This window comes from Cucurbita pepo, chromosome LG01, assembly GCF_002806865.2.
Source record: "Cucurbita pepo subsp. pepo cultivar mu-cu-16 chromosome LG01, ASM280686v2, whole genome shotgun sequence".
In the NCBI taxonomy this organism is placed as follows: Eukaryota; Viridiplantae; Streptophyta; class Magnoliopsida; order Cucurbitales; family Cucurbitaceae; genus Cucurbita; species Cucurbita pepo.
Window position 1 is genome coordinate 2,688,101 of NC_036638.1, and position 17,926 is coordinate 2,706,026.

The window sequence follows — 17,926 nt, forward strand, 5'->3', positions numbered from 1 at the left end:
ATCTTTCTAAATTATTAATATTATTTACCAAAACATTATAAATTAGAATTTTATGATCTTAATCTTGAATTATGTTCTTGGATCGATTAGAACTCTTAAATTTTTTGGGCCCTTATCCGTTGAATCGTGGGATCGACGTGTGGGTTCAATCGAAGTAAGAGCTCGTGTAAATCATTGTTCGGCCCTAGCTACGAATTGGATCATATTATCCAAATGTAGAGCCGAAGATTCTTTAAATCCATTACTCAGCAGCTCCCACTGTTCCAATTTGATCTTCATTCCTCCTTTTTTTGCTTCTGGTTCTCGATTCTCATCCACCATGGAAGCTCTCATCTCCCAGTTCACCTTCCTCTCCGATCGAGCTTTACAAGACAAGAATTTCGACCCTTCCACCATTGAAGACCTCATGAAGCTCTTCGAGATCGAAGCCTACAATTCCTGGGCAGCCATGGAGCTCCAACACCAGAACGAGGTTCGAGACGCTGAGATCGCGATGCAGCAGGCTGAGGATTATCTCGATTCCGTCATGGAAGATGCTATGGATGAGTTCAGAAGGTTCGAGGAGGAGTTCGATCGGATGGCCGAGGCTGAGCTTCAAGACCTCGTCGACAAGTCGGAGAAGGCTCGCAAGATGGGCAGATTGATGGAGAAAGCCGCCGCGGTTGCTTCCAAGAGGTACATGGAGGCAGCGATGAACTCGGCCACTGCTTCCATGAGATCTGCCTGGAAGGCCATTTCGTCCAATAAGGTTCATCCTTCTTGAATCCGCCTTAAATCTCTCATATGATTGTTACTTGCTTTTCATTTCTTGAAGAATCGAAATCTATTTAGGTTTCAGAAAGAGATGAAACAATCTGTGAAACTGTGAAATCAATGCATAAATAACTACAATTTCATACTCGATTGTTCATGATTCTAGATACAAATTGCACTGCGATCACACTTTCACAGAAGCCTTTGATTTGTACTCTGCTTACGAACACAAAACAAACTATTTCTGGAACCGAAAATGATCTGAGTCCACTGAATCATGTTTGTGATGGCTCCTCTGTTTTCTTTCGCTTGAACATTCTTCTGCTTCTCCTGTTTCCATTGATATAACAAGTCCAGTAGCTTGGGCGAAGAATTAATATTGGTGATGATCCCTTTGTTTTAGTTAATCAATCTAGTTCAACAACATTCTTCTGATAAATCCAGAGGCTTGATTCTTCGAAGTTCAAGATCAGGCAAAAACCTATATGGAAGTTTCATGGTGTCCATTTTTCGGAATGTGATCGAAATCTTGCATATTGTCCACAATTTTGGAATATTAGAAATTGATATTGTCCACCCTCAGGCCAACGTCCTAGCCGGTGGCGGAGACTCGTTCGTTCTCTGCTCCAATCGATGTAGCACTCTACTTCTAGGTCCAGCGTCCTTGCTGGCCCACCTCAGCCTCCTCGTTGACACATCGCCGATGTCTAACTCTTAGCTCTGATACCATTTGTAACAACCCAAGATCACTGCCCGTAAATATTGTCTTCTTTGGGTTTTCCCTTTAGCACTTCCCTTTAAGGTTTTTAAAACAGGAAGAGATTTCCATATCTTTATAAATAATGTTTCATTCGATATGGGATCTAACAGTCATGGCAATGGATTTGTGGAGGAATGCAATCACGTTTGTCGTGTCGCATCGTATATATTCACGATGCAGCTATCGGGGACACATGTACTAGGTAGAATGTGTCATTTCTCCATTTTCTTGATCATCAATTCCTTCCCGATGAATCTCATCATATTTGTAATTTAACCTAAAATTACAAAATCATATCTCTAAACTTATATAACTAAATCTCATCATTAATGGAATATCACAATAAGGCTAAAGTAATTAAATTGCAACAATTATATAAGAGTAGATAACTGATGAAATTTAATAATATTGTGACAACATTAAAAGCTGTTTTTATTAATACATTAAAATGGTCATAAAAGATAATGACCATATTAGCTTCACTCACTTACCATTAAGCCTCTGAATAACAGAGATTATCCCTTGAGAGCCAATCTTTCCATCTCCATTAGCCACCATTGCAGAGAACAATTGCATGGCCAATGCAGCCCCTGGCAGCACTGCAATCCTCTCCACATCTTCCCCTTCTTCCACAACGTCCACACACATGGCCAGATCCTTCACCATGTACTCAGCATACCCACCAGGCCTGAAGTCCCTCTCTATCATCCTCCCCCCGAACAACTCCATTGCCATCGACCCTCCTGCCCCGCCCCTCACAGCTTCCACAAACTGCTTCACATCCAACCCCGCCTGCTCAGCGAACACCAGCCCTTCACTCACCCCTATCATGTTTCCCACAAGCGTTATCTGGTTCGCTATCTTGCAGCTCTGCCCACACCCTGCTTCACCCACGTATGTCACTTTCCCCAATGCTTCAAACAGAGGTGATAACCACTTCACTACCTCTGCATCGCCTCCCCCAAAAATGGATAGCTTCCCGTCTCTAGCGCCAATGTCGCCTCCTGACACGGGCGCATCCACAGCCCAGCAACCTGCCAAGAATATTTGTAAATAAGCTTGAACTTCTTAGTTCAGGATGTTGGGAGGGAGTCCACGTTAGCTAATGATCACGAGTTTATAAATAAGAAATACATCACTTTTGAGAAGCCCAAACCAAATCCATCTAAACTTATGCTCAAACTAGACAACATGAGTTGATTTAATCTAGTAATTTAGTGAAAATTAACAAGACCTTTTGCTCGAGCGGCAGCGAAGATCTCGCGGGCAAGAGCGGGGTGGCTGCTGGTGGTGTCAACGATGACCCCACCAGGATTTAGTCCTTGTAGGAGCCCATTCTTCTCTAAGACATTTTGTCGAACATCTGATGGGTTTCCCACCATTGTGAAAACAACGTCGCAAGTCTGAGCTAATTCGGAAGGGGAATTGACGAGGGAAGCGCCTTTGGACTGTAAATCAAGAGCCTTGGAAGGGGAACGAGCGTAGATTGTGAGGGAGTATCCGGCGGCGAGGAGACGAGTGGCCATGGCGGCGCCCATCACACCTATGCCGATCCATCCAACGCGAGTTTTAGAAGGAGAGATGGGGACTGGGTAAGGGGTTTCCATGGTGGAATAAGGATTTATCAAAAGCAACTTACAGATGATCAACAGACACCGCCATGGATCTTGGTTTGTTTAGAGTCCAGATGACAATTGAGCAATGTTTTAGATCCACACGAATATATTCTAAATAAAGTACATATTCTTTATTTTGTTAGTCAAATCTATAATAATGGCTAAGTTTAGAGACATTAGTCAAAATATTTTTAAACTTTTGTTCGTCAATTCATTTTGTTTCATTTTGTCAGGAAGACATGTAATAAATGAATTAGAATAATCTCATCGAGAAGATGAAATGATAGAGAAATGCTTAAAAAAATTGGACTGACTACTTGTATTAATAAAATGTATTTTTATTTTAGATGACTCAGTCATAAGATCTTCGTTGTTGGTCCTTGAGGTCAAGTCTGGTTGGTCTATGAGGATTTTCTTAACTCTAAAATAGATAACGTAGTCATGTCACAGGAAATAAATCAAGTCTAGTTGGTCTACGAGGATTTTCTTAACTCTAAAATAGATAACGTAGTCATGTCACAGGAAAGAAAGGAGAGTACAAGAGTCATTAAGTGTCGAATTCAAATTCTAAATCTTAAAATGGGACTTACTCGAAAACAACTTCTATAAACTATCAGTACAAGAGAATTGGCTTCCAATCCCAAGTGCACAAACAAGCAATAAACAAACAAGTTTCCTACAGATTCACTTACTTGCCATTAAGCCTCTGAACAACGGAGATTAGCCCTTGAGTGCCAAACTTTCCATCTCCATTGGCCACCATTGCAGAGAACAATTGCTTGGCCAATGCAGCCCCTGGCAACACTACAAGCCTCTCCACATCTTCCCCTTCTTCCACAACATCCACGCCCATTCCCAAATCCTTCACCATATACTCAGCAAACCCACCAGGCCTAAAGTCCCTCTCTATCATCCTCTCACCAAACAGCTCCATTGCCATTGACCCTGCAGCCCCACCCCTCACAGCTTCCACAAACTGCTTCACATCCAACCCCGCCCGCTCAGCGAACACCAGCCCTTCACTCAGCCCCATCAGGTTTCCCCCAATCGCTATCTGGTTCGCTATCTTGCAGCTCTGTCCACACCCTGCTTCACCCACGTATGTCACTTTCCCCAATGCTTCAAACAGAGGTGACAACCACTTCACTACCCCTGCATCACCACCCCCAAAAATGGCCAACTTCCCATCTCTAGCGCCAATGTCGCCCCCCGACACAGGCGCATCCACGGCCCAGCAACCTGCCAAGAATACGAGTAAACAAGCTTAAACTTCTTAGTTCAAGGTGGTTCGATTTGATCTAGTAATTTAGTGGAACTTAACACGACCCTTAGCACGAGCAGCAGCAAATATCTCGCGGGCAAGAGCTGGGTGGCTGCTGGTGGTGTCAACGATGACTCCACCAGGATTCAGTCCTTGTAGGAGCCCATTCTTCTCTAAGACATTTTGTCGAACATCTGACGGGTGACCCACCATTGTGAAAACAATATCACTGACCTGCGCTAATTCAGAAGCGGAATTAACGAGAGAAGCGCCTTTTGACTGTAAATCAAGAGCCTTGGAAGGTGAACGAGCGTAAATTGCGACGGAGTATCCGGCGGCGAGGAGACGAGTGGCCATGGCGGCGCCCATCACACCTATACCGATCCATCCAATGCGAGTTTTCGTGGGAGAGATGGGGATTGGGTAAGGAGTTTCCATGGTGGAAAATAAGGAATTTTCAAAACCAAACTTACAGATAATTAGCAGACATAGCGATCCATCTTTTCTTCACAAGTTCGCCCCACAAGTTCTTGATTTGTTCATGAGTCTCGATAATAAATGACATTAAATTTAATTATCTCAATATTTTTATAATAAATTATTAAATATTTCAAAAATATGTTTTTTTAATCCAACCTCCCAATTAATTTTTTCGTCAATAAATTAAGTAAATAATGTTTAATTAATCTATAAACTTTAAATTATTTTACTAAAAGTACAAAAGTAATTTTTTTTTGGACGATATTAACCTTGTTTTTTTTTTTTTTAACGATAATACCAAAATTACCCCTGGGAAATATATGGGTTATGATTCATCATTCCCACTTCAATTGTTGTATCATTGTGTTTGCAATAATGATCCATTATCCATTGATGTGTGGTTTATGTTTATATATACATTTCATTTCACCTCAACTTTCTCAAGCTTTAGTAAACTCTAATCAATGGAGAAAACGAGACAAGTCGTGTTGTGTATGGTCGTGGCATTCTCCCTCGCCACCCACATCGGCACCGCCCTCGGGTACGGAGCGTTCGGAGGACGCGCACATCTTGTGGGTCGAGATGGGTTGTGTTTACAGACAGCGCCGCTTTCCATATATTACACTCCAACTAAATTAACAGACTGCGATGAATCGGACTCGGACCAATTATGGGCGATCGTTGACGATGGCACGATTCGGGCAGATAACGATAGAAATTGTTTGGTTCCTCATAGTCGGGGTATTAAACCTATTGGAACCAATGTCGTACTAATAGACTGTACGAAAGAGATAAGAAGCGACATGAAATGGACCAAAACGAACGACGGAACCATACGTCACGACAAGTCGGGGCTCGTCTTGACGGGGAAACAAGGCCAGTATGTGACGTTGGAAGTCGATGAAGGTGCGCCGTCGCAGGGCTGGGAAGCCACGGAAAGGCCCTACCCAAAGGCGGCCAACATCAAGTGGCATGACAACTTGTGTTTACAATTTGGTGATGGTGAATTTTCGTTGGGGTTGAGTGCGTGTAGTAGCAAATATGATAAGAGGCAACGATGGGTGCTGTATGGGGATGGCACCATTCGCAATGGCGATAGCAATGTCTGCTTGACTTCGCTCTTAAGCTCTTCGGTGGTTGTGTCTAAGTGCGCAGACATGCCACAACAGCGTTGGGCGCTTGCAGCGGACAACACCATCGGCCATCCCAACACCAACTTGGTCATGGATGCGCGTACGTTTGTGCGTCTCTCGCCAATGGTCCTGGTTGCCAAGCGCGCTGGGACTGATAGCCAACGATGGATCGTTTATTGAATAATCTGTAAATAATGAATGTATGAATCCACTCAACGATAAACATTAATAAATAAACTGTGGACATGTTTTACTGTCATACTTGAATGATAGAAGGATGCAACTAGTTATCAATTGTTTTCTAAATCTTTCTGGGGTTACTTGTCACAATCGCACTTTTAATGGCAGCAGACTTGTGATTGTGCGGCACTCACTTTCCAACGACAAGTGAGCTAAGTCAATTCGTTCTTGCGTCGCCTACGACCAAGCGACGTATGCTCGAGCCTCTGGCCTCAGTTTTAAGATAATGTTTTAGAAAACGAGGACAGAGAGAGATTTTCGAAAGAGATATTTTTGAAAAAGACGTTATATAAGCAAGCAAGAGAGAAATAACAGCGGCTTACAATAATATATAACCTTGGGTAGGGAGAAGAGGAGGCTTGAGCATATATTGTCTGTGTCAATGATGACCCATGTTTTGTTGGTGACTTACTTGAGGGCGAGAGTATGTTTCGACGAACTTAATAGAAGTGAAAAGAATAATATGATAATTGTTTATGCCAACTTTTCGGCAGTTAGCTCGATGACGTTACATTTATTAAATTGTTATTTGGTTGTTGTCAATTAAGTCATGTTGGCGTTGGTTAAGCACCATGTGGTCGATTGTACACAAAGTTGAACGTTATGCTTGTGTTGTTGATCTCTTGGGTCAAGTGGGGAGATTAGAGGAATGACAATGCTAGCAGGACTGAGCATTTGGGGTTCACTACTAGCCACATGTTGAAAATATGGCAATCACTACCTTTGCATGATCACTACCCCTAAAAGTAAAGTCACGAGAGCTTATATTTAAAGTGGACAATATTAGTACCAATGTGGAGGTTATTGTTCGTATCTCATGAGTGTTCTTCAATAATGATACAGAAACCTACCAATTTGATCTTAATTAAGATGATTTCATCCTAAATGATATGAAATTTTTAAAATTTTGATTCAATAAAAAATCAACCTATCTGAATCTGTGTTGATTAAATATTTCAGATAAAAAAATTTGTCTGAGATTTGAATCATTTTACGAACCCAACGGATTAAAAACGTAAATCATAATTTTTTTTATTTTTTTTATAACCACAATTCCACCCAAAACCTTCCACTTACAAGAATGGATTATTTGTCATAATCCATTCGCTCCTAAACAAATTGGAATCCGTCAAGTGTAAAACACCTATCGTTATTGATGTAACTTTGTTGAGTAATAAACTCGACCCATTAATATTGTGAACTCATCAAAAAAAAAAAAAAAAAAAAAANCCTTCTCCAATAATTTAAATATATGTTAAAAAATTTATGAGTATGATTAAAGTTGAATTATCAATAAATTAAAATTTTATGAATTTTATTATATATATTTATTATGATTTTATTTAACATTTTATGATTTTATGACTTTTGATCGTTTAATAGAATCCATTTTAATAATTATTTGTTCTATATTTAAAATTCACATAGGTTTCTTCTATTCTAATTATTGAAATCTTTATACAAAAATACTTTGCATTAAATTATAAATTAACCAATTTAATATATATATATATATATATTGAGTGTAAATTATCATAATTATCTTATTTTTATTGGAAATTCCCTCATTATTTTGTAATTTTTCTAAAAAAATTAATGATCACATAATTAATATCAATTCTTTTTTTATATAATTTATCATAAATAAAATGAAATAATTTAAAACTTTAAAAAAAATTCAATAATATTTTTAAATCTTTATAAGTTAATATTTTATTTAAAAGTACCTAACAAAAATACCATCATCTTATAAATATTTTTTTAATACCCTTATAAAAAAACCTTTAAACTTTTTTAAAAATATCTATAAACTTAAAAAAAAATATATATTAATATAAATTTTTAGATTTTTTTTTTAAAGTTACCTTAAAATAAAAAATGAAAATAATCTTTTTTTTTAAACACATTAAAAATTAAAAATTTAACCGTATTTTTTAAACAAAATATTACAAAAATTCATCCAAAATTATTTTTTTTTTAAAAAGAAAAATTTTAATTTAAGAATATATATATATATATATATATCAACCCATTTACTTCCCATGGTTGAGGTGCTTTTTTTTAAGATGAACTTGAAAAAAAAATTAAAATTTTTTTTCTCTAATATATATATATATATATATATATATATATATATATATATATATATATATATTGATTTATTTATTTATTTTTAGAGTTTTTTTTTTTCATCTTAAAAAAAGGCACCTCAACCATGGGAAGTAAATGGGTTGATATATATATATATATTAGAGTTTTTTTTTATTATTTTTATTTTTAATTTCATCTTAAAAAAAAAGGCACCTCGACCATGGGAAGTAAATGGGTTGTGATTCATCATTCGCACTACCCTTATTTTATGATTTGGATTGCAATAATGATCCATCCTCTATTAATGGTGTTGTTTTTCACTATGTTTTTGTGTCTATAAATACCCTTCATTTCATCTCATCTTTCTCACCCTTTACTCAACTCTAATAATCAATGGACAAGATGACACAAGTCCTCTTCTGCATTGCCCTCGCATTCTCCCTCGCCACCCACACCGCCATAGCGGCCGCCTCCGGCTACGGATCGTTCGGAGCCCGCTCACATCTTGTCGGTCGAGACGGGTTGTGTTTAAACGCCTTGTTGCTTTTCGGATATTATACTCCAACTGACTTATCCCTATGCGAACAAAGGAAATCAAACCAACTATGGTCCATCCTTGAAGATGGCACGATTCGAATCAGTGACGTTAGATTCTGTTTGGTTCCTAAATCTCAATCCACTGAATTCATTGGAGCCAATGTTGTAGCAATGGACTGCTCAAGAGAGATAAGACACGACATGAAATGGACCAAAAACAAGGACGGAACCATCCACCACGACGAGTCGGGACTCGTCTTGACCGCGAAACCAGGCAAGACGGTGACGGTGGAAGTCAATGAAAATTTACCATCACAAAGCTGGGAAGCCACGGAGACCTTTAACCCAATGGTGGCTAATATCAAATGGCTTGATAACTTGTGTTTGAAATCTATAGAAGGTGAAAATTCGTATGTGACGTTGAAAGAGTGTAGCCGAGATGATAAGAACCAACGATGGGCGTTGTATGGGGACGGCACCATTCGACAAAATGAGTATAGACACTTGTGCTTGACTTCGTTCGAAAGGAATTATGGCGCGATGGTGGTTGTGTCTAGGTGCGCTGACAAGCCACAGCAGCGTTGGGGGCTTGCGGAAGACAACACCATCAACCATCCCAACACCAACTTGGTCATGGATGTGCGTAGGGAGGTGCCTCTGTTGCCGCCCATGATCGTGGTTGAGAAGCATGACGGCGCTCCTAGCCAACAATGGACTATTTACTGAATGATATGTAAATAATGAATGGTGAGCACTAGCTAGCTCTCCTTGTGTAGTATGATGCCACACGAGGCCATGCAAATGTGTACCTATCCTTGTACCTCTTCAAATGCTTAATCTATAAGCATCAATAAATAAAGCCTGGACACGTGTGTTTAATTATCACTTTCATCGTAGTTTTCAAAGCTTGAGTTTATATGATCCGTGTCAACAACAATCTAAGTTTTGTTGGCTGCGACGAAGCTAGCTAGGTTATCAGGAGAAATCCTTTTCCCTTAGTTTATGCTAATCGATTGAGTAGTCATTGGAGTCACATTCAAGCTCCTATGGAGACTGATTGCTACAGCCCTACCATAAGAGCAATAAGCCAGTCACAGGCAAACAACTTATAACTTCTGAATTCGAATGCCCAAAAGACCTACTGGTCGGCCACTGCTGCCTACGACCTGTGTGCGGGGTGCTCGCTGATCGGAAACCTTTTCCTTAGTAGATATTGTCTTGTTGATTTTTAAAACATGTCTGATATGGGGAGGTTTTCATACCGATGTGGGATCTCAAAGTTCACCCTCTTCATACCGAGAGTGATTTACCGTGTTCTCCGAAAAATATTAATATTTTTTAAATAAGAGACAAAATTAGTGAGATATTTTTTAAAATATAATTATTAATGTTACTCAAAAAAAGAAAAATAATTTAATGGTTCAATAATAACATTCCCCTGCTTTTTTCTGTTGCATAAGAAAACGACAAATTGTGAGTGAGCGCGTGAGAAAGGGCGCGTGAGAGTTGGCGCGTGAAACCCAACATTAGAATTTTCAGCACAGTTCATCGCCGAGAGTTTCGTAAGACTATAAAATCTTAGATATGAAGTAAAACCCAAAAACCCTTGGAAAAGCAAGAGCCTCCTCCTTCCATTGGAATACCCGCTTTCTCTCCGCCCCCTTTTGCCGGTTGGGGAATTTCTGCGACGGTCACCGGAACCGACGTTCGACGATCACCGGAACCGACGTTCGACGATCACCATGTCGCAGTCATTGGAGTTGTTGCTCATTCAATTCTTGATGCCCGACAATGATGCCCGGCGGCAAGCGGAAGAGCAGATTAAGCGTTTGGCCAAGGATCCTCAGGTGGTGCCGGCTCTTATTCAGCACCTTCGCACCGCCAAGACTCCCAACGTCCGTCAGTTGGCTGCGATATTGCTCCGGAAGAAGATCACCGGCCATTGGGCTAAGCTTTCTCCTCAACTCAAGTTGCTTGTTAAGCAGTCCTTGATTGAGAGCATCACTATGGAGCACAGGTCTATTGGATTTTCCATTCTCAATTCTCAATTCTGAATTGTATTTTAGATTTGAGCTCTCTCTCTCTCTATAATGGCGCAAAATGAGATGAATGCTTGAATTGAGTAAAAATGATTCGGCGTAAAGGGAATTGAGTGTGTTCCGATTTGTGGAATTGCGTCTTTAGTTTCTTCCTAGCGCTAATTAGCTTTTATAGTGGAGATTTTATCGATTATTACTTCGTCGAGAGCAAAATTTCTTTCATATATGTTGCTGTCGATTCTCTTAGTGTTGTATTATTAACAAATATGTGAACTGGTGCAGTCCACCTGTGAGGAGAGCAAGTGCGAATGTCGTAAGTATTGTTGCAAAATATGCTGTTCCAGCAGGAGAATGGCCGGACTTGTTGCCTTTCTTGTTCCAATGTAGTCAGAGTTCCCAGGAAGATCATAGAGAAGTAAGTTCATACCCTACAAGAACTTTTAAATAATGTGCAATCAATCAGCCTGCACGTACTTGTACCAAAGATACATTCACGACCTTACTATAAATAAATTTAGAACGTCTATCTTTTGTATCACTTTCTTGTACATCCAATGATGGTGCATGGTCTCTACTGTGTTGAAGTTTTATGAAATGCTGTAATTAGTTTTAGACTAAATTCAATTGTTTCAGCTGACTAAAATGTATGATTCCTCTGGTGTTAGTAGGTGTCTTTGATTCTATTCAGCTCCCTGACAGAAACGATTGGAAATACTTTCCTACCACATTTTTCAGATTTGCAAGCTCTCCTACTTAAGTGCTTGCAGGACGAGACTAGCAGCCGTGTCAGAGTTGCAGCCTTGAAGTAATGTCTTTATCTGTTACTCCGTCTGCTTACCGCGAAATAGCTTTGTCATCCACATGAATATTTTCTTCTTGTGTCCAGGGCCGTGGGATCTTTTCTAGAATTTACTAATGATGGAGCAGAAGTGGTAAGTCCAAACAAGACTATGTTAGAATGGAGTTCATCCTTGATTTATACTAGAGCCAACTAGACTTTCTCTGTGTGTTGGTTTATAGTTGTTTTATCATTCCTCCAGTTGGTCCTGTCTAATACAATTGTTTCCTGGGCTCTTTTATTTTATTTTGTTCCAGCTTATGCAACAATCATTTACTTTTTGTATATTTGTGTTCATATCTATTAATGCAGGTCAAATTCCGGGAGTTCATTCCCAGCATTTTAAATGTTGCCAGGCAGTGCCTTGCCAATGGTGAGGAGGATGTTGCAATAATAGCTTTTGAAATATTTGATGAACTAATTGAATCTCCTGCTCCGCTTCTTGGGGAATCTGTTAGATCAATTGTTCAATTTTCGCTTGAAGTTTGTTCTAGCCAAAATTTGGAATCTAGCACTCGTCATCAGGTAGGGCTGTACATATATATTTTTTAAAACTAATAAAAAATATTGGAATTTATTATTGAAGAGAGTGCCTTTTCTTTTGGTTCTAATCTCTCCTTGCTTTTTTTTTTTCCCCTTGTTCTATTTCAGGCGATTCAGATAATCTCATGGCTAGCAAAGTACAAGCCCAATTCCCTAAAAAAGCAGAAATTGATTATCCCTGTTCTACAAGTTATGTGCCCATTACTTGCAGAGTCATCTGATGGAGATGGAGATGATGATCTTTCTTCTGATCGAGCTGCGGCTGAGGTTATTGATACAATGGCCTTAAATCTCTCGAAGCATGTTTTCCCTCCTGTGTTTGAATTTGCTTCTCTTAGTAGTCAAAGTGCAAATCCAAAGTTCCGTGAAGCTTCTGTGACAGCTTTAGGGGTCATATCAGAAGGTTGTACAGAACATGTAAAGAGTAAGTTAGAACCAGTTCTTCATATTGTCCTTGGAGCATTAAGGGACCCTGAACAAATGGTAAGAGGGGCAGCATCTTTTGCCCTGGGTCAATTTGCTGAGCATTTGCAGCCAGAAATAGTGTCACTCTATGAAAGTGTGCTTCCGTGCATTTTAAATGCCCTTGAGGATAACTCTGATGAAGTGAAGGTATGGTGGATCCATGGAGGAGAAATTACGACGTTAATAAATTGTGGACAAGTTTTAATGAAAGTGATTTTTCATTTGCAGGAAAAGTCATACTATGCATTGGCTGCATTTTGTGAGAACATGGGTGAGGAAATCCTTCCTTTTCTTGATCCTTTGATGGGTAAACTGCTGTCTGCCCTTCAGACAAGCCCCCGGAATCTGCAGGAAACATGCATGGTAGCTTATTTCTTTTACTTTTTTTTTTTTTTTTTTTTTTTTTTTTTTTTTTTTTTTTTTTTTTNGATTTTTAGATGATTTATTAATCTTCTATATTCCAAATTGACGTGGAATTGTTGAATGAACTACAGTCTGCAATTGGTTCGGTAGCGGCTGCAGCTGAACAGGCTTTCATTCCATACGCCGAGAGAGTGTTGGAGTTAATGAAAATATTTATGGTTCTTACCAAGGATGAGGAGCTTTGTTCCCGAGCAAGAGCTACTGAGTTGGTTGGAATAGTTGCTATGTCTGTTGGGAGAACCCGGATGGATCAGATTCTACCTCCTTTTATTGAAGCAGCAATTTCTGTAATGCATAAGCTCTTGTCTTTGGCTGGTCTAGAGTTCTTATTTTACCCTCCAAGGCTTTATCCATCTCTTCTCTTCTATTAGGGCTTTGGCTTGGAGTTCAGCGAATTACGGGAGTACACTCATGGATTCTTCAGCAACGTAGCAGAAATTTTGGATGATGGCTTTGTAAAGGTAATAATCTGTCTGCTTTCATTGTCAACCACTTCCTCAAATTTACTGCATCTTTGAAGTTAAAATTTGTTTTGTAAACAGTATCTTCCTCATGTTGTACCCCTTGCATTCTCTTCTTGCAATCTCGACGATGGCTCTGCTGTGGATGTAGATGAATCGGATGATGATAATGTAAATGGGTTTGGAGGAGTTTCATCTGATGATGAAGCTCATGATGAGCCCAGAGTTCGAAACATTAGTATCAGGACAGGGGTGCTGGATGAAAAGGCAGCCGCAACACAAGCTCTTGGCTTGTTTGCACTGCACACGAAGAGCGCTTATGCACCGTATCCTTTTTATTAAGTTTTTTCTTGCCCCTTCGAACCCTTCTGTCATAATAACGATTTTGGGTTCTTTAACTTGACTTAGTTATTTGGAGGAAACTCTGAAGATTTTGGTTCGACATTCTGGTTATTTCCATGAAGATGTCCGACTTCAAGCAATCATTTCTTTGGAACGTGAGTTGCTAGCATCTTCTTTATTTGCAATTTTTCTTTAGTTAATGGATAGCTCGTCTTTTCAAGTTATTTTTATGGCTGGTAATCTACCTTAGTACCTTTTGTTTTCTTAGACTTTGTTCTCTGCCTAACTCATTTCTAATCAACAATAAATTTTGATTGGGCATTTGGGCTGCTACATTTTCGGAGGGAGCATTACTACTGTAAATATTTGGAAGAAAACTTAAATTGTTAATTTCAAGTTGCAAGGAACTACATCTTTATTCATTCTTCACTCAATGCAACTGCAGATATTCTGAAGGCAGCTTTGGCAATCTCCCAAAGTTACAACGTGAGTACATCAATGCACTTCTTTCTCGCATCTGGAGTGATAGTTTCGTCAGCCTCCCGTTTCCTGTTATTTTCTTAATTAAATTTCCAATGGATGATTATTGGTGATTTAAAAATCTTTAATTTTATTTCTTCTTGCTTTTGACATATATCTTCTTGCATGCACCTATTAGTCCTCTTCCCTCAACAGGATATTGGGTACTTTTAGAGGAAAAGAAGATTATTCCTAAATGATATGTATCTCACTTTTTCACTCTCTCCCATTGTTCAGGAGGCATCAACGAAGGCAAAAGAAATTTTTGGTAAGAATAAGAGCATGCTACATTACTACATGTACATGTTTAACTTTTATTTTGCAGTGGAAAATTGAGCACTTCATTTGTTCTAGATACTGTGATGAATATTTATATCAAGACCATGGTTGAAGATGATGACAAAGAAGTAGTTGCTCAGACTTGTACAAGCATGGCTGACATTATCAAGGACTACGGTTATGGTGCAGTGGAACCTTGTAAGTTTTGATATTGAGTTTCAGATTATTGTGAAATTTATTTTTATTCAATCATTCTATCTCGACTCTTATTGTTGCTTTATGGTCCAAACATTAGATATGCCTAGGCTAGTTGATGCAACATTAGTTCTGCTCCGTGAGGAATCTGCTTGTCAGCAAGTGGAATCTGATGGTGAAATAGATGAGGATGATACTGAACATGATGAAGTACTTATGGATGCGGTGTCTGATCTGCTCCCTGCATTTGCAAAGGCCATGGGTTCTTATTTTGCACCTATTTTTGCAAAGCTATTTGAACCATTAATGAAATTTTCAGTGAGTTAACAACTGCGCTTGATAGAATTTCAAGATTTACAAGGTAGTAACTTACTAACTGTTGCCCCATTTTCCCTCATGTTTATCCAGAGAGCCTCACGACCTCCTCAAGATCGAACTATGGTGGTTGCCTGTCTTGCTGAAGTAGCTCAGGACATGGGTTCTCCAATTGCGACCTATGTTGATGTAACTACTCATTACTGCAAATCTTTTTACTTTTGCTTTTTTATATTGTGGACTGACTATATTTAAGGCGTGTTTGGTATGCCTTGCCTTTTTAAGTGATTCTTTAAGAATTATTAGTTTTTGTGTAAAGTTTTAAATAGTTATAAAAAGTGTTTTTGACTACTTGAAAGTGTTTTTAACCGAATGCGTTTTGAGAAATTCTGATAACCATTAAAGAAAATACTTGAAAGTACTTTCAGGAAAAAGCATTTAATCATTTTTCTTCCAAACTTCACGTAAAACATTTTCGAAAGGCGCGCCAAACACACGTTTAAAGCATGTAAATGGTTGAGAACATTTCAAGTGGCTATTTTCTGATGCTATGCATAACTTTCAGAGAGTAATGCCTTTGGTTCTCAAAGAATTGGCATCATCAGAGGCAACGAATAGAAGGAATGCTGCATTTTGTGTTGGAGAGTTCTGCAAAAATGGGGGCGAGTCTACTTTGAAGTATCCTTGTCTACTAAAATATATTTGTCAACTTTCATTTCCGTTAATATCTTCGAGCTGTTGTGTTCCCTGCTGGGAATCTAATATTGCACTGAATCATTTATTGATATATTATTTTTCGTAGTCAACCTTTCGCTTTGTACTCTCTTCGTAACCATCAGCATCCTTTTCCTTAATCAATATCAGATATTATAATGACATATTTCGTGGGCTCTACCCCTTATTTGGGGAATCTGAGTCAGACAATGCTGTTAGGGATAACGCAGCTGGTGCAGTCGCAAGAATGATAATGGTGCATCCTGAAGCTGTCCCATTGAATCAGGTCAGTATATCTCTGGTTCCTTTACCTACCAGTTCAGTTCCTTTTACATCAGTAGGTCCTGACTTAACTGTTTTATTTTGAATTTGTTACCTAGGTTCTCCAAGTTTTTCTGAAAGCTCTACCTTTAAAAGAAGATCACGAGGAGTCCATGTCCGTTTATGGTTGTGTGTCTACTCTTGTTCTGTCATCCAATCCTCAGGTATTGGTTCTGTTGGTATTTAGCATGGATTCTTAAATGTTCTTTTGCTTAGAAAATGCTTATTCATGGAAGCATAGTGAAGATAAACTGGAAAATTAACATTTGATCCTCTGAGTGACTGAGTGTTACCAAAACTCATACTGTGTTGAATTGTCATTCTATGAACGTACCCAAACAGGAAAATTTAGGACTCATAGTGCATAGTGACGCTGGTCGGAAATATTCCCTTTTGTTAAAACTTTACCGACAGTTTCCCAGTCCAAGTACTAACATTTGGGTAGTCTTCATAAACATTTTGCTTGATCTATCTGATAGGATCGGAATGATGAAAATATTACAACATGAGCTTCCAACACAATGTTTAACGCCATGTTAGGGAGAAATGAAACAGGAAAGTGAGGAAAAAGAGCGAACAACTGAAAAGCCCTAACTGAGTTCGTTCAATATTGGAAAAATAAATCTGGATACTTATAGTTCTACTAATTTATGCACCAATTGCAGATCCTTTCCTTGGTTCCGGAGTTGGTTAATATCTTTGCTCATGTCGTGGCGTCTCCCATCGAAACGTCAGAAGTTAAAGCTCAAGTAGGCAGAGCTTTTTCACATCTACTTTCAATCTATGGCCAACAAATGCAACCACTTTTGAGTAGTCTTCCCCCTGCACATGCCAATGCCTTAGCTGCATATGCCCCAAAAGGCTAACAATCCCTCCATATTGCATTTTCGTCTTGTTTGTTCAACCAGCTTTCTTTCCCAGATAGGATCTTAAGATCTTAAGATGAAAAGTTCCCCTATCAGGTATGCAAAATATCTCCATCTCGCTTTCGCTTAATTTCTGCTAGTTTATATGTTGCCTCTTTAACATCAAAATCATCGCTCGTTCATCCAGGTCGCTCGTTGGCACTCGGGGTGCCATTTTTTTCATTTTCTCCTACTGGAGACAATACCAATTTTTGTTTAGATTCATTTGTTTTCACATTATGGTCTATTATATTTCCCTTCCTCAATTTCAATAATCTATTTCCATAGTGTGTTCTTCCTAGTTTATTGAGTGTGAAGTGATTTAGAGAAGAGGCATTTTTGTACTTATATTTCTTTTGTGGATGCGAATCTTGCAATGCATCCGTAGTTTAGTTTATAGTAAAAGGTTGGTCTGGTTTTTCATTTGATTTTATTCTTCCCCCCATTTGTGCTTAAAGCAGTGTTTAAATTTTACCTTTTGATATAAAGAAAATATATGGTCGTGCTTTGCTTGTATATTTCATCTTTATTATCTAGTTTTATTGAAATTATTATGTTCTATTACATAAGTCACAACAGATTGAATTCCTGTTGTAATCATAATGCATCATTTCAATGAAAGATGTAAGCTATGTTTGAGTTAAATTACAAATTCGATCTTTGTGATATAAAAGAGTTAGAATTTCGTTTTTATAA

The 17,926-nt window shown here is 38.6% G+C and overlaps 6 protein-coding genes across 8 annotated transcripts; 4 read left to right on the forward strand and 2 right to left on the reverse strand.

Annotated features, from left to right (window-relative positions):
* Window positions 1-27: 27 nt before the first annotated feature.
* LOC111795549 lies at window positions 28-1,329 on the forward strand. Of its 2 annotated transcripts, XM_023678045.1 has the most exons (2): window positions 28-748; window positions 1,198-1,329. In XM_023678045.1, exons 1-2 carry the CDS (start codon window positions 53-55, stop codon window positions 1,318-1,320), a joined length of 819 nt encoding a protein of 272 aa, XP_023533813.1. In that variant the 5' UTR covers window positions 28-52; the 3' UTR covers window positions 1,321-1,329. The 2 variants fall into 2 exon arrangements, with proteins under 2 accessions (XP_023533813.1, XP_023533822.1); XM_023678054.1 differs by lacking the exon at window positions 1,198-1,329 and having other exon boundaries at window positions 45-910.
* Window positions 1,330-1,996: 667 nt separating this feature from the next.
* Window positions 1,997-2,344, reverse strand: LOC111803126 (probable 3-hydroxyisobutyrate dehydrogenase-like 3, mitochondrial). The gene has a single exon (XM_023687412.1). The coding sequence runs from the start codon at window positions 2,342-2,344 to the stop codon at window positions 1,997-1,999; it is 348 nt and encodes a 115-aa protein (XP_023543180.1).
* Window positions 2,345-2,386: 42 nt separating this feature from the next.
* Window positions 2,387-4,942, reverse strand: LOC111795572 (probable 3-hydroxyisobutyrate dehydrogenase-like 2, mitochondrial). 2 transcript variants are annotated; one of them, XM_023678090.1, is made up of 3 exons: window positions 4,456-4,942; window positions 3,822-4,368; window positions 2,387-2,547 (listed from the first exon to the last, which is right to left on the reverse strand). In XM_023678090.1, exons 1-3 carry the CDS (start codon window positions 4,826-4,828, stop codon window positions 2,499-2,501), a joined length of 969 nt encoding a protein of 322 aa, XP_023533858.1. In that variant the 5' UTR covers window positions 4,829-4,942; the 3' UTR covers window positions 2,387-2,498. The 2 variants fall into 2 exon arrangements, with proteins under 2 accessions (XP_023533858.1, XP_023533851.1); XM_023678083.1 differs by lacking the exon at window positions 2,387-2,547 and adding an exon at window positions 2,809-3,240.
* Window positions 4,943-5,331: 389 nt separating this feature from the next.
* On the forward strand, window positions 5,332-6,240 carry LOC111778080 (ribosome-inactivating protein SNAI'-like). The gene has a single exon (XM_023657725.1). It carries the CDS (start codon window positions 5,335-5,337, stop codon window positions 6,181-6,183), a length of 849 nt encoding a protein of 282 aa, XP_023513493.1. The 5' UTR covers window positions 5,332-5,334; the 3' UTR covers window positions 6,184-6,240.
* Window positions 6,241-8,716: 2,476 nt separating this feature from the next.
* LOC111808974 (nigrin b-like) lies at window positions 8,717-9,753 on the forward strand. Its single transcript, XM_023695244.1, has one exon. It carries the CDS (start codon window positions 8,728-8,730, stop codon window positions 9,595-9,597), a length of 870 nt encoding a protein of 289 aa, XP_023551012.1. The 5' UTR covers window positions 8,717-8,727; the 3' UTR covers window positions 9,598-9,753.
* Window positions 9,754-10,485: 732 nt separating this feature from the next.
* On the forward strand, window positions 10,486-17,746 carry LOC111797194 (importin-4-like). The gene is made up of 21 exons (XM_023680144.1): window positions 10,486-10,888; window positions 11,193-11,325; window positions 11,579-11,715; window positions 11,797-11,842; window positions 12,061-12,273; window positions 12,400-12,903; window positions 12,985-13,119; window positions 13,251-13,466; window positions 13,551-13,640; window positions 13,722-13,966; window positions 14,049-14,137; window positions 14,428-14,468; window positions 14,739-14,769; window positions 14,856-14,978; window positions 15,076-15,293; window positions 15,384-15,479; window positions 15,856-15,968; window positions 16,155-16,290; window positions 16,385-16,489; window positions 16,991-17,287; window positions 17,379-17,746. Exons 1-20 carry the CDS (start codon window positions 10,614-10,616, stop codon window positions 17,189-17,191), a joined length of 3,147 nt encoding a protein of 1,048 aa, XP_023535912.1. The 5' UTR covers window positions 10,486-10,613; the 3' UTR covers window positions 17,192-17,287; window positions 17,379-17,746.
* The last annotated feature ends 180 nt before the right edge of the window (window positions 17,747-17,926 follow it).

What these genes read in the sequence shown, in the direction of transcription:
- LOC111797194 (XM_023680144.1), top strand. Translation starts at nt 10,614, where the DNA reads ATGTCGCAGTCATTGGAGTTGTTGCTCATTCAATTCTTGATGCCCGAC. An exon ending in AGCAATCATTTCTTTGGAAC is followed by an intron (nt 14,138 to 14,427) that starts GTGAGTTGCTAG and finishes ATGCAACTGCAG; the next exon opens with ATATTCTGAAGGCAGCTTTG. An exon ending in AACCATTAATGAAATTTTCA is followed by an intron (nt 15,294 to 15,383) that starts GTGAGTTAACAA and finishes ATGTTTATCCAG; the next exon opens with AGAGCCTCACGACCTCCTCA.
- LOC111795549 (XM_023678045.1), top strand. Translation starts at nt 53, where the DNA reads ATGATCTTAATCTTGAATTATGTTCTTGGATCGATTAGAACTCTTAAA. An exon ending in AGGCCATTTCGTCCAATAAG is followed by an intron (nt 749 to 1,197) that starts GTTCATCCTTCT and finishes TGATAAATCCAG; the next exon opens with AGGCTTGATTCTTCGAAGTT.
- LOC111803126 (XM_023687412.1), bottom strand. Translation starts at nt 2,344, where the DNA reads ATGATAGGGGTGAGTGAAGGGCTGGTGTTCGCTGAGCAGGCGGGGTTG.
- LOC111795572 (XM_023678083.1), bottom strand. Translation starts at nt 4,828, where the DNA reads ATGGAAACTCCTTACCCAATCCCCATCTCTCCCACGAAAACTCGCATT. An exon ending in TGCTGCTGCTCGTGCTAAGG is followed by an intron (nt 4,369 to 4,455) that starts GTCGTGTTAAGT and finishes TATTCTTGGCAG; the next exon opens with GTTGCTGGGCCGTGGATGCG. An exon ending in GTTCAGAGGCTTAATGGCAA is followed by an intron (nt 3,241 to 3,821) that starts GTAAGTGAATCT and finishes TACTTTATTTAG; the next exon opens with AATATATTCGTGTGGATCTA.
- LOC111778080 (XM_023657725.1), top strand. Translation starts at nt 5,335, where the DNA reads ATGGAGAAAACGAGACAAGTCGTGTTGTGTATGGTCGTGGCATTCTCC.
- LOC111808974 (XM_023695244.1), top strand. Translation starts at nt 8,728, where the DNA reads ATGGACAAGATGACACAAGTCCTCTTCTGCATTGCCCTCGCATTCTCC.